At 30.4% G+C, this 14,139-nt stretch overlaps 1 protein-coding gene across 3 annotated transcripts in view; it reads left to right on the forward strand.

Annotated features, from left to right (window-relative positions):
* Positions 1-13,307, forward strand: part of LOC106685448 (DNA ligase 1) — a 54,734-nt gene extending 41,427 nt beyond the window's left edge. For all 3 annotated transcript variants that reach the window (XM_067049806.1, XM_067049807.1, XM_024364354.2), the window contains exon 2: positions 12,389-13,307. In XM_067049806.1, coding sequence (XP_066905907.1) covers positions 12,389-13,276 — 888 coding nt within the window. In that variant the 3' untranslated portion in view covers positions 13,277-13,307. The remainder of the gene's footprint in view (positions 1-12,388) is intronic.
* Positions 13,308-14,139: the final 832 nt, after the last annotated feature.

A 14,139-nucleotide genomic window follows, 5' to 3' on the forward strand; every position in this document is an offset into this window, starting at 1 on the left:
TATATATATATATATATATACAGTAAATTTCGAATTCGCGTTTTCGACGGAAATACACTAAATACATACGGAAAACCACTAAATACACACGAAAATACAAATCATCGGTGTGTATGTGGTCAGGTTAGCCTAAAAATGAAAAATTGTACGAGACTGAAATTACAGCGAGTATATGGCTAAAGTGTGACAGCAAGTTTTTCGATATAAACGGTCGACCAGTAATGCTACATTAGGGGTATTCATGATATTGTGTTAAATGTAAAATGTTTTACCATGCTAAATGTTATAAGTATAAGAGCTCCTAGCGGATTTTCTGAGCAACTTGTTTAGTAACCTTTCCTTCCAAAACTTCATGTTATTGTTTACTTCTAAGTTTTACTAACAGTAATTTATTACAGCATGCCTAAATTAAATGAAGAGTAGAAGTGTAAAAATTTGGCTATTGATTATATATTTTTTTTAAGTCCAAAACACAAGACAAAAGAAAAAAAATAAACAAAAACTACGAGTAAGTAACCTAACACGAAACAAATAAAACGGTGACAAACTCAGCTGATCTATTTCTTGACGTCACTCTCCATTTAACAAACCTAGTAACAGATTTCAGCCATGTTGCATGTTATATCGTTTTAACATGGCAAAAGAAGGAAATATTTCTCTATTTAACAAAAGTTTTTACAGGTAATAATTATACCAAAATCTACAATGTAAATTGTATCCAAAGTTGAAGAAATTCGAAACAATCATGATTTATGAATAATGAATTTTTATGTACAATTTTTACAAACTTAATGAGTGATATCCCAATGAACATTATGGCTGATAAGTAATTAGCTATAATGAACAAATTTAAAGCTAACTTTCAAAGTATTTAAAATATAATTTTTTTTAAATAGTTTTATTAATAATGAATGAATATAAATGTTGGGGATTCGTTTTAAGTTTTCTTTTGAATTATTTAAAGTTTTATATCTCAATATAAACTTGAGAAGTTTTCTATAGGGGCGTGGAAGACGCTCTTTCAGCCTCCAAGGCCACATGTCTCGGGACTTACTTGGCACATTGATTCCTTCTCTCCCACTCAACTGATTACAGGCCCTTCCATTTGTCTCCATTACTGATTCAGATAGTCTTTGTCTGGTTTATTTTTAAAATTATAACAATTTAAAACCCTTCAAAAAATTAAAAATAAAAATGATCACAAACAGTAGGTTCTATGAAGTTAACGTAAATGAACGCGTATGATTAATATTCACAGGTAATGAAGCATGAAAAACCCTCTGAAAAAATAAATAATTTGTAATAAGATGATGGAATTTGGTAAAAACATTTTCTTATCTTGCCAATGACGAATCATAAACTTCTTGTGGTAGAAGAATGTTTTTAAGTGAAGAAGAGAGTAACTGTGTTTTTTTTTAAAAAAAAAAAAACTAAATAATAGTTTTGCTCCAAGTGGCACATTTGTCTTGGTATATATATATTTTTTTTTTTTTTTTTTTGTAACAAACAAAATAACCTTATTGTTTCAAGGTTGAAAAAATAATTCTGAAAATCAGAGTAGAGATTAGGGATTGAAATAGCCATAATACCAAGCCATTTGTACAATGTTGTAATACCGATGCTTTTTGATATTTACTAGAGATATTTTTAATTGACTGCACTATTTGTTCAGGGGTCGCCAACTTAGCAAAATTGTATAGGTTTTGTTTTTATATCTCCCTAACGGGCGAAATTAATTAGGTTGTGAAAACAAAATGCATCGTACAATCTTGAGAAGTGGTATAATATGTGAATCACCCAAGAAGGCAGGCCAAAACTGTCCTATTACTGCTCAGAGTGATACTGTACATGCGTAGTATTCGTAGTCTGATATTCGTATCTCTGAAAATAAGGTTGAAGTAGGGGTATTCAAGATGTTGTGTTGAATGGAAAATGTTTTATCATGTTAAGTGTTATAAGTATAGGATTGTGAGCAGCCCAATTCCATCCCATTAAAGCTTCACTGCATAAGAGCTCCTAGCGGATTTTCTGAGCAACTTGCTTTATAACCTTTCCTTCTAAAAGTTCATGTTATTGTTTACTTCTAAGTTTTGATTAAAGTAACTTATTACAACATGCCTAAAGTGAGTGAAAAGTGGAAATTGTGTAAAAAGTTTGGCTACTGAGTGTCTTGTTGATCTTCTGACTTGTGAGTAAGAGAATCAAGATGAGCTAATTGAGCTAATTCTAGTATCTTCAATAACAATTCAAAATTTGAATACAATTACACCCAATAACGTTATTTCAATGCTCTTTTGGCTACTATTAACTTCCATTATTTCTTTTTTAAATAAGATAAGATTTGAGATGATTAAAATTAAAATTACAAAAATAGTACAACGACGCTAATTAAAACAAATATTTTCTTACAAACTTCTTCCGGCGCCCTCCCAGCTGTGGGCCTAACTTTTATAACTTTCATAAAGATATTTACTCGGCGAAGAGTTGAAGGAAAATTTTAATTAAATTTTGAGAGGCACGATTGTATATCCCTCTGAATCATTAACGAAGGAATTTTTGCATTTTAAGACAACAGGTCGAGAACAAACGCCAAGTCCTTGGGGCTTAGGTTTATGTTAAGGTCAATAGAACCGTTCGCCATTGAGATCGACACACACTAAGGCAGCCAATGACTGGTTCGTACTCCTCTGCCACGCCAGGCCAGGGCCCACCTTTTTGGCTTCACTTTTCCTATCAGATTATCCCATCCATTACACTCCTTCCTATAAGATAGAATCGTTCAGTTTAGAAAGGTAACAAGTCCAAAATGGCTGATTTATAATTTTTTCCTTTTCTGAGAGAAGAACGAATTTGAAATTTCAACATAGCCTACACAATAATTTTAAAAATTTCCTAGCATTCAAAATGTATTGTTTTTTTTTCTTCAAAACTTGTTTAGATAACTCTTGTCCTTAAATAAACTATTCAATGAATTTCTTTTTATATTTTTAATTTATAAATTATTAATATTGTTTTGATTGGACCTTCCTCAAATTTTAAGCTCTGAAAGAATTAGATCCAAGTTTAGGTTTTAAGATATCAGAAGGGGTTTAGTTAGAGACAAAGTGATCTTGAGAAAAACTGATGTATTAAAATAAAACGAAATAACTGGTGGAAGGGGGAGGCCGAAAAGAATACAACTATGTTAATTAGGTAAGGAAGAATTTAGATATGGGAGAAAGATTGGTCTATTGGTGAGATGTGAATATGATATGGTGAGGGTCGCCATTTGTGTTTGTAGAAAAGTTCTTACTTGTGACTGGGTACTTGTTTTCTGGCCCATATGCTATGGGTCACCTAATGGATGGTGTGCCGCACTTGCTCGACGGAGAAAGGTGACCATTCTCTACGCTGCGCCGTCTACCACGCTCGGTGCTGACTTCTTAGCAAGACATCACTTAGTTGGCCGTGGTTCCAAAAAAAAGATCATAGAACAATCAACAGCACGCGACCAGTCCGGCTTCTAATGCTCCGCTTACTCCCTAGGTGGTGCTGGGGCTAAGTGGATATCATAGTGGCTAATGGCGCCCCTTCCCCTCTAGTCCTTATGAATATACATTCCAGCGATATAACAACTAAAAATGATACTCCCGTGGACTGAGAAATTATAATGGGTCCTCAAATTTCTCGAATCTATTTTAAAACGTGCTGTTGAACATTTCTGGTTATATATACAGTGAGTAAAATAAGTATTAGTACACTTCGTTTTACTAAAAAAAAACAAGTTTAATAATTTCTTATACCTAAATAAAGTAACTGATTTTTCAACAAATAACAATGTTTTACAATTGGTTCCCATTATTTTTTCTATTCAAACTTCGATAGTGCCAAACAATGACTGAAAATTGTACTAACTGTAACTGAAACTGGGAATGTAACGAAGAAAATGTTTTTATAATTTTACTTTTTCATACTTTTTGAACAAAGTATAACTTAAAATATCCATTGAAATGAAACAAACAGAATGCTGCTAACTGATGGAAAATAATACCTAACTATCGAATCTAAAGTATTTTAAAGATTTAGGATAACAAAGTGGTATTTTATTAAATGATGACCCAAACGAAGATAATCTATTTCTATGACGTCAACTGCCGTGAGGGGATGAAAAAATACCGTAGCGATTAATGATCGTTGATTCTGATTCAAACGCTGCCCTTTTACCTTCTGAACCGAGAAGAAATCGGATTGTATTTAATCAAGGCTAATCTACTTAGCTAAAAAATTTTTATCTGGATATTTTTGACTCCGAGCATACCTATAGATTTTTGTAATGGTGATTTCAAACTAATAGGTCGCTGAAAAACCAATGATTTTAGAAACATTAATGTTCAACAAATTAAATATTTTATAAAATATATAAATAATTGACCGTATTATTTCAAATATGAAGAAGATGGAGAATATTAATATTCAAAATATGAATAAGGAATCTCCCAACATTTGAGGGAAAGATACTCAGACACATCTACGTCCCAGTAAAGGATGGTTCAGCTTGGAGAAGACGCACGAACAGGGAAGAGTACTTGTTAATCGGTGATCCTGATGTTGGGAAGATGGTGAGAATTAGTATGCGCTGGGCAGGCCATGTGGCAAGGATGGGGACTGATGAGATCCGAAACAAACCACTCAATGAGGTCCTACACGGAACACAGCCAAGAGGCCGCCCAAAGCTTCGATGGTTGGATGGTGTTGAAGAAGATTCGAGGGCCCTCCTCAGAATGAGGAATTGGAGAGCAGCTGCACTTAACCGATTAAACTGGTGGAATCTGCTTGAGGAGGCCAAGACCCAGTAATGGGTTGTCGCGCCGAAGAAGAAGGTCAGTTTGCGTCCAAAAACTATTCATTCCCGACGTTTCGCCCCACTTTCTAGAGCTTCATCAGGATTGTCAAGTTGATAGCTTTACAGAATTTTCATAGTCCTTTCAAAAGTCTGTAAATCTATCAACTTGAACAGCCTTGATGAAGCTCTATAAAGTATATAATAAATAGTTAACTCTTTTCGTTCTTTTTGACCGCATCCCTGACCATTTTCTTCATATTTTGAATATCTTATACCTTTATTTTTAAATGTTGTATAGCATTATATTAATTGTAGAATACAACGAAAAATAACTGCAAAAACGCATGAATAAACTAGAATATGAATAAATATTGTCGTGTTTTTGATTTGCGGTTGTTTGGCCATAGTTCCAGAGCCCTCCTGGGGCCCACCCAGCCTCAATAAAGTGGGTATCTTTAGTTGGGGAAAAACCTGGCGGTTGAGCGTGATCATGAATCCTAGGGTTGTAGCGGTAAAGAATTTATTTAATTTTTTTTTTATTAACAATAGTCAGTTACTTCTTTCACTTAAGTATATAAAAATATGAGTAAAAGAAAGCATAGGGATTACATAGCTTAAGCCTTAAGTATTAAGGATATACTAAGTATGGCTTAATTAAATTAGGTATAATAAATTTCTACTCAAAGGGGTGGTGTAATAAATACAATTTTTATAAAAATAAAATAAAAAAAAGTTTTTTTATAAACCTGATGAACAATATAAAGTTATATCGACAATACCACAATTTCGTCAAACAATTACGGTAGTACTCATCTATTTTTTTTTTTAAGGATTGCGTTGTGACCGTAGTTAAATAAGATTTATATCATGATACATAGTTCATGTTTCTATTAAAAAAAGGGTCTATAAAAACCAGAGAAATAAGTGAAAAGAATCAGAACAAGCGATTTCTATGATATTAAGACATCTATTACGTACTATTTTGGATTTATATAAAAATTTTATTTATATATTTTAAATCGGAGTATATTAAAAAAAAATTCCATAATCCAATAAATGCTGTTCAAAATTTTTAATTTCCTTCCAGTGGGCAAATATAGGGATACCACTGTAAATTGGCCTCTTCTTGAGCCTCAGGATTCTCATCATCCTCATTATCTCCAGGAGACCCTCACCTTCGGGAATGGCTCCGTACTTATCGACCACACTCCTCTTGATGGATCCTTTCATCATAGATTTAGCCATCTCTTCTATTTTCTCATAAGTTACCTCTTCCCCTCTCCCTCGATCAATTTCCGCGAGCCTTTTCATAACAGAACTTTCTTGATTTAAATTAGTTTTAGATTTCAATATATTATCTATTAAAACCCCCTGTTCTGTTGTTAAGCTGTCTGAAACGATAGGTTTCGAGCATATCGCCCGGCCCGTATTCAGTTTTTGAGTTGGTGATTTCGTGGAAGCTTTTGGGGCACTAAGTTCGGATCTGATCGTTTCCTTTATGAAGTTCTTAAATTCGATGTTGTTCTTTATGGTGATCTTTTGTTTGGGTACTTTCGGTTCGATTTCTTTGAGCTTTCCACTGCTGGGTAAAAGGGCGTTTTTTTCTTTGAGGTGATGTTGTAGCTCCGCTATTGTGTCACATTTCAACACAGCTTCCACGTGCGCTGGTGTAATCAATATGCCATTGGCCATATTTGTAACAATTTACGCAACTACTTAAAAGACAAAACAATTTCAACAAGGACTTACTTTTCCATAAAAATCCGAAAGACCAACTTAAATCATAATTAATTTATATCTTTCCGTTTATAGCTTAGACTAACAACTAATACATTATATCATATGTTTACAATAATTACATCCATCTGCAATAACAAAACTGAACTTGATTGATTTATCTGTTGTCTTGGAATTCTGAACGATATCGTACTAATACCATAATAATAATAATAACAATAATGGATACATAGTTGACCGTTGAGGTTATATAAGAGACTTTAGACAAAATGAAACCATTTTATGAAATATAATTTTTAATTTAATTGATTTCATTTCTGTAGTCTTAATAAAAAATGGAAAGTCATACGAAACTGAAATTATATATTTAAGGAAGTTATATCCCTAGAAAATTACAGCAACAATAGTTCGATTTTGATTAAACTCAGTACATCATTATAAAACTAAATGATCTTTTATGCCAGCCAGGTTTTTTCCTGCACCAAATATTTTAAAAGGGCTAAAATACAGAATTTCTAAAATATTTAGAATTTAATTAGTTCATTTTAAACCAGTAGACCCGACAGTGTTTCGCAATTGCTAGATTTAGTGATGTAGATACAATTGAAAGCTTGATATAAATTAATATATTTAGTTATTTCATATTGGATTAATGATTTAATTAATTGCTTACTATATCTATTTAGTTTACAGTGCTAAATAACGTTATTATAATAAACATATATGTTTAAAAAAACAAAATTTCAACAAACAACCAATCTACACGAAACTTGGAAGTGGTTTATGACTCTATAAAGCGCACCAAAGGGCACAAACCTAATCAAATAAAACATATTAGACCCGGAGAAATAAAATAAATCTTTTTCCTAATTTGAAACCAATATTTCGGTTTATAAGGACATTAATTTTGTTAATGTAGGTTAACAAATTTAACAAGAGTAAACATTCAGCTATACAACGGCTATATTAAGGTAGGAATTGGATAAAATGCAGAGCAGTTATGAACGATTATATCAACAATGGTCACCGGTAGAAAAAAATAATCTTCCAACTAAATCAAGTTGAAAAATTTATAATTTTTAATTTCTTTAAAAAATAGTACTTAAGGGATACGACGCTATAAACTAATATCATTTGCTTTTTCATAAAACTTTGTTTTACTTACTTTACTGTAATCCTCATTACATTTTTTAATTTTTAGTGAATAAAAAATAATTTGATTAAATCAGTAATATTTTTTTCTTATTCTTCAGAAAGAGACAAATCCATTAGAATATAATAACCATGAAGAAAATGCTTACTTTCTCAAGTAAACGCCCAAAATGCTTAATTTAAAATGCATCCCGGGAAAATCCTGAACATTTAGCAAAACGTCCCATCCATTTCAGATGAACGGTATAGAACAAGAGCCCAAGAGGAGAAAAAAGGCAGTTTTTTCACCCCAATTTTTGATTCCTAGATTGAAAACTAGGTATAATTGCTTGTCAAAATTAATAAGTCTGCCAAGTATAGATAGGGGGAATACAAAATGGCGGCTGTTTCAAAACGTTAAAAATAATTATTTTTTTAATCGGAGTTCTATATCTTTATAACTACCAACAACAATAGAAAATCTAAGAGAGCATCATTTAAATTAGAGTAAATTAGCTAAAATGTAAGCCCTAATAGAGCTATTTAAGTTCAATAGTTTTCGAGATACAACTTTTTAAAAACCAACATTTCGTATATTGTATGGAACGTACAGAGATATCAGTAGTTAGTTAATTTATTTTGAGAAATCTATATCTTAGGAACTAAGTGACGTACAGATGTCTATTAACGCTCAAATTAAAACTAGTTTAATGAGCTAAAAAGTACTTTACGTTTATTTTCGTAGGAGTAGTATTTTTCATGAAATTTGCTAAAATAAATTGATTTATAGTTGTTCCAACAAAATTTCATTTGCCAAATTTATATTCATATGTGAATAAAATAAAATGATCCCTACGATGATAATTGTTATAAACTACTTTATAGTAAGTTAAATTTCTTTTATTTGGCAGACATATGTGCGTCTTATGGGTCTAGAGATATATTTTTTCAAAAATCCTACATTTTATACAAAGAAATAGAAATTAACATTTTGTGAGTTTATTTTGTCAAATATCATAAAAACTACTATTCCTACAAAGAAAAAAGTTATAAACTATTTTATAGTAAATTTAACTAGCTTTAATTTGAGTGCTAGCAGGCATCTGTACGTCCAATGGTTTCTGAAATAACGTTTTTCATAAATCAAACTTATTGTCCAAACAACTATAAATCAATTTATTTTATCAAATATCATGAAAAGTACTATTCCTACGAAGTTAAAGGTCATAAACTACTTCATAGTACATTAAACTAGCTTTAATTTGATTGCTAATAAACATCTGTACGTCACATAGCTCCTGAGAGATTTCTCTAAATAAATTAAATAATAACTGATATTTCAGTACATTTTTATGAAATGTTGCTTTTTTAAAAGGCTCTATCTCGAGAACTATTGGACGTAAATATTTCTATTAGGGCTAATATTTCAGAAAATTTTAGAATATTATAGAAACTTTTCTTTAAATAATGTTCTTTTAGATTTTCTAGTGTTGTTTGTATTTTTAAAGATATAGAGCTCCGAATGAAAAATTATTGTTTTTTTTTGTTTTGAAACAGCCGGCATTTTTAATTCCCTCTACTTATACTTGGCAGACTCATCAGTTTTGACTAGTAATTATACATAGTTTTCATTAAAGTAATAAAAAATTGGGGTGAAATAACTGCTTTTTTTTCTTCCCTGCTCTACTATATGGCAGTGCAACAGAATATTGGTACTAACAAACAAATATTGATTTTTATAATAAACCTTTTTGTATTGTTGACAGTTACAACTATGAACTATGAATATATGTGAACTATGAAAGAATTAGATAACATACTAAAGGAGAAAAATGAAGATATAGAGACAGCAGCGATTCAAATTATTATGTACACTTTATCGTACTTTGTTAAACTGTTGAATCCTTGACAGAAATAGAGAATTGAATTCGTTGATATTGGTGTTTAGCACCTCAAGAAAACCTAAAGTACGATTTTTTTAGCAACAGAAAAATATAAATTTATTATTTGAATTTTTCACCTTCCTGGGTAGTAGGTGATGATGGATAGTAGGTGTGATTCGCGCACCGCAACACATTTTTGAGATTTTAAAGTGGACAGAAAACCACATTAGTGTTCCTCGAAAATCCAAGATTGTGAAATTCGCAAACACGCCACTTTGGCTGAGTACCATTCAGTTTACACAAACTTCGGTATGATAATGAATATCATTCTTCATTAAATTTCATAGTATAGATTCTTATACTTTAGTCATTCTCTTGTCTCTTTTACTGTCCCGAAACATCGAAATACATTAACAGTAAAATATCAAGCAGAGCTGAATAGATAAAATAATACAATACCTACTTGATAATTTATTTACTTTAAAAAAATTTACAACTTAAATTAAACTTTAAACTTAAATTTAGTCAAATTTCATACAAAATCAGAGATCTACAATTTCGGACCGTCCGTTTGAGCACATTCAATCCAGAACGTCATACCTTAAAATTACCTGGTTTAGACCTTACGATAAACTCATAAGATGCAATGATGAGTAGCTTTACAATAAAAAAAAAGCAATAGGTCCAGACGAAAAAGTTATTGTTATTTATATGAATAAGTAATTATAGCAATATTATATTTTACCTGGATATTACATGGTGAAAATTGTGGAAAACAATCAGAAACTAGACAAATCACCGTAACTTATAAGATATTTATCACTTACTTTTGCAGTTTAAAACAATACTATACATCACCCGTGCGAGATAGTAACTATTCCCGCCATGGTGTATATTGGCAGCACACCAGTGTTGCCAGGTCATCGCAAGAATGAAAAAAACCAATTGAAATTTTTTAAAAATTTGAGTTTTTTTAAACCTCACCACTGTACTAAATTATTTACTTGTTATTATTTTAAACATTACTTTATGATTATTAATTTAAGCGCATGTTTTACTAAAATATATAAATGTGAGGAGAAGATGGTTTAAGGGGCGCGATCAGTGAAGAACACAAATAAGTAAAAACTTACTTATTAGTACCAACGTTTCGGCCAAAATTTTAATCCATCATCAGAGCTAGGAATAAAAACTAATACCTTTCCTTTTGATGATCTAAAAAAGAAAAACAAAACTTAATTCATTACCTAGATATTATATGTTGGATTTTTGACGCCCCTATGTGTAGCAACAAGTGCCGCCGCTCCTACACCCCTCTCCCTCTGCGCACTTAAGATATTATTTATTTATTTCCACCTTCCCCTGCCTTTCTCACTTTAGGCTATTAATTATTAATATATCCTTCCAATCCCTCCTGACACGCGTTAGGACAACGTACAACATAATTCTTTTTATCCTTTCCATGTTCTCAAGTAAATAATATCGCAGCATTGCTCGAATAGTGGCACATTGGATAGAAAAAAGTTTTTTTCTTGTTTAGGATTAGAGGTATTCCATAAGTTGTATGGTTGACTGGAGTTAATTTGTGACAACTTTAGTAGCTTTAGGAATGTCTGTAGGATGAACTCAGTAAAGAAAGTAACTAAAGTCTATAGTACTATCATAGTAATTCATCCAATTAATAATAAAATCAAAACTTTTTTTGGTCAGAAATACCACTATTCCAATAAAATGGGGATATGCACTACAAATTAAAAATGATTGGTATCCCAAATAAAGAATATTTATAAACATACAAAACTATGTGAATTCCCAATTCCGTCCTCACCCTGATAGCCCCTTCCCTCCCCCCTGGTAGACCCATCCCTGCTTTGATTAATCAATAACTTATTTATATAATTATTATCATTGTAGTAAAATTTGACATTAATATTAAATAACATTATTGAATGAGATGTATGAATAATAATGCTAAAGTTAGATATATGAAGTAAATTTTATGGATTATCAAATACACTCTAAGCATATTTAACACTAATATTTAAGTGTTGTTTAAATTCTCAGTTCTTCAATTGGTTGTGAGAGTTGAAAATTCTGTTCATACTTATTGGGTATACAGAATTTTATAAGAAAATTGTGGTGTTCAAAGATTACCAGAACCTCAACTAAATATTCAAAAACAAAAGGGTATTAGACTGTGAGGCCAGAAGAAAAATACAACAATCTTTGAATTTATCAATACTGCTTTTTAGTTAAACTTTTACTTAAAATCTTACTCATGGCTCCAAAATTATTTTTTGAGTTTTCTTTAATTTGTTGTAAAAATCAAAATATTCAAATTGATAATCTATTTCTACAGAATATAATACTACCTCCAAAATGTATTATTACCTCACTAGCATGATTTTCAAAGTAAAACCAAATGTTGCTTCTATATTTTACCTTTCATAGTTTGTGAGTGCTCTTCAAGATACAAGGGAGATAAAGTGAAGGAGAGATTCCATGTACTCGAAGTTATCTATTAAGTAATATTTAAACTCATATTAGTAATTTGATAATATCAATAAAAAAAAAATGGACATACATTTTAATTTTATAATGTCATTTAATATTTAATGGGATAAACTTTTTATAAGGGTGAAGTTTACTTTTGAAATTTTACAGGATTTCTGGATCAATAGATAATATAATGAACCAAACTAACTACTAGCTAGTTCTATTCTAAAATGCTAAGAAAATTATATATTTAAAAGAATTATGTAAGAACAAGCTAAAATATTTTAAGCCATTATTGTAATTAGTTGTCTTGTTTCAGGGAAATAGGAAACCTCTAAAAATAGGAGTTCGTCTGGAGCCACCAGCCCTTGTATGTATTTATAAGCAATCAAGCAAACTTAGAATGCGAGTAATGCCCCTCAGAAATGTGTGGCCCAAAACAGATTCTAATTTTTTATTTGATGATCTACGAAGCCGCCATGGTAAATATTTGGAATCCATTCCTAGGGAAATGATAATGAAAATGATAAATATCATAAAAGAACACAAACAGGGGGCGGAGCTTCAAGATATTTTAAAGAAATATAGCAGCACAAGTAGTGGAACAAAGTTGAGATACTTGGAAGATGAAAGACAAAGTGCTACGAAATTCATTGACTTCAAGAGAAAGGAACTAATGGAGGAATTAAATCAAAAATCTAATTCAGATGATGAAGATCTCATGAATGTCAAAAGAAATATTGAAAATAAAAATAAAAAGGATAGATCAAAATTTACCTTAAATAAAAAATCCCATGTTACATTTGGTAAACAAGATTCAAATTCTGATTCAGATGAATATGACTTCAGAAACAATAAAGTAGAAGTAAACTTTGAGTCTGATGATGATTTTGAACTAAACAAAGTTATGAAAGATAAAGACCTAAATAAAATTGGACCACATAAAAGCACTTTAACAAAAAATGAACTAACAGAAGTTAAAAATTTTCCTAAACTTGGTATCAGAGATTCTTCAAAAAACTTTACAAAAGAAATTGTTAAAGATGTACTTAAAACAGATAATAAGGGGAAAAATCAACTTAAAGATCTACTTGATATGCATAACAAAATTGAATCAGCATCAAATTCTAAGATAAGTAAAAGTGAAGATGATACTGATGTAGAATTCGATGACAGTGACATACCATTGGAAGAAGATTTTTACTAATATAAGAAAATAAATAATACTTCAAAATAAATTAATTTTTTTTAATTTCTACTTTAGTTCAAGCAATAAAAATATATATGAAAAATGTTAACTTATTGTCATTAACATTGTATAATTATCATGTTAATCAATAATTAAAATATTTTATGAAACACAGATTAACTATATCTAAAACAGTTCTATTCCTTTATGAGAAACATCTACGGAACAGGGAATAAAAACAATCCATAAGAGCCATTTAAAACACAAAAAGATTTGGGCACTAAAGTTCTGATGAACATTTGTTTACAAATAATATTAATATAATAAAACTATAAGATAAGAAATAATTTGTAATCTCATCATTTAAACATAAATTGACTAAATTCTTGATTTAATCAAAGGAGTAATATTTTTGTATGAATGTAAAATACTATAATCACACCAGATAAAAGGAAAATTAATTTACACAAAAATTATTTTTGATACAAGCAATTTCTCCATAAGATGAAAGAATAAAGAATATTCTTCATTTAAACAAACTGCTTTTTTTTCCTTTATTTTAAATGCATTTTTATTCATATAAAACAAAAAGAAAATTTCTTGTGAGTGTTACCTAATCATTGATCCAATCCAAGGCTGATATAAAGAATTAATGATTTATATGTCACAACTTGATTTGAAATCGGGTCCATGAGTAAGTATTACAGTAACTTACCCAAAGAGCTATTCATTGAAATGTAGATATACAATATTCAAAATATAAAGGCTGAGATAACCAATCTTGCATTCTTAAAGAGGAGTAAAAAGAAGTTCTTGCTCATATAGAAGTTTGATGTATTGTTTAATTCACATTAACTGAAAGTCCAAATAATATATAATCC

The sequence above is a fragment of the Halyomorpha halys genome, unplaced genomic scaffold, assembly GCF_000696795.3.
Source record: "Halyomorpha halys isolate HHAL.00 unplaced genomic scaffold, Hhal_1.1 Scaffold694.1, whole genome shotgun sequence".
Classification (NCBI taxonomy): Eukaryota; Metazoa; Arthropoda; class Insecta; order Hemiptera; family Pentatomidae; genus Halyomorpha; species Halyomorpha halys.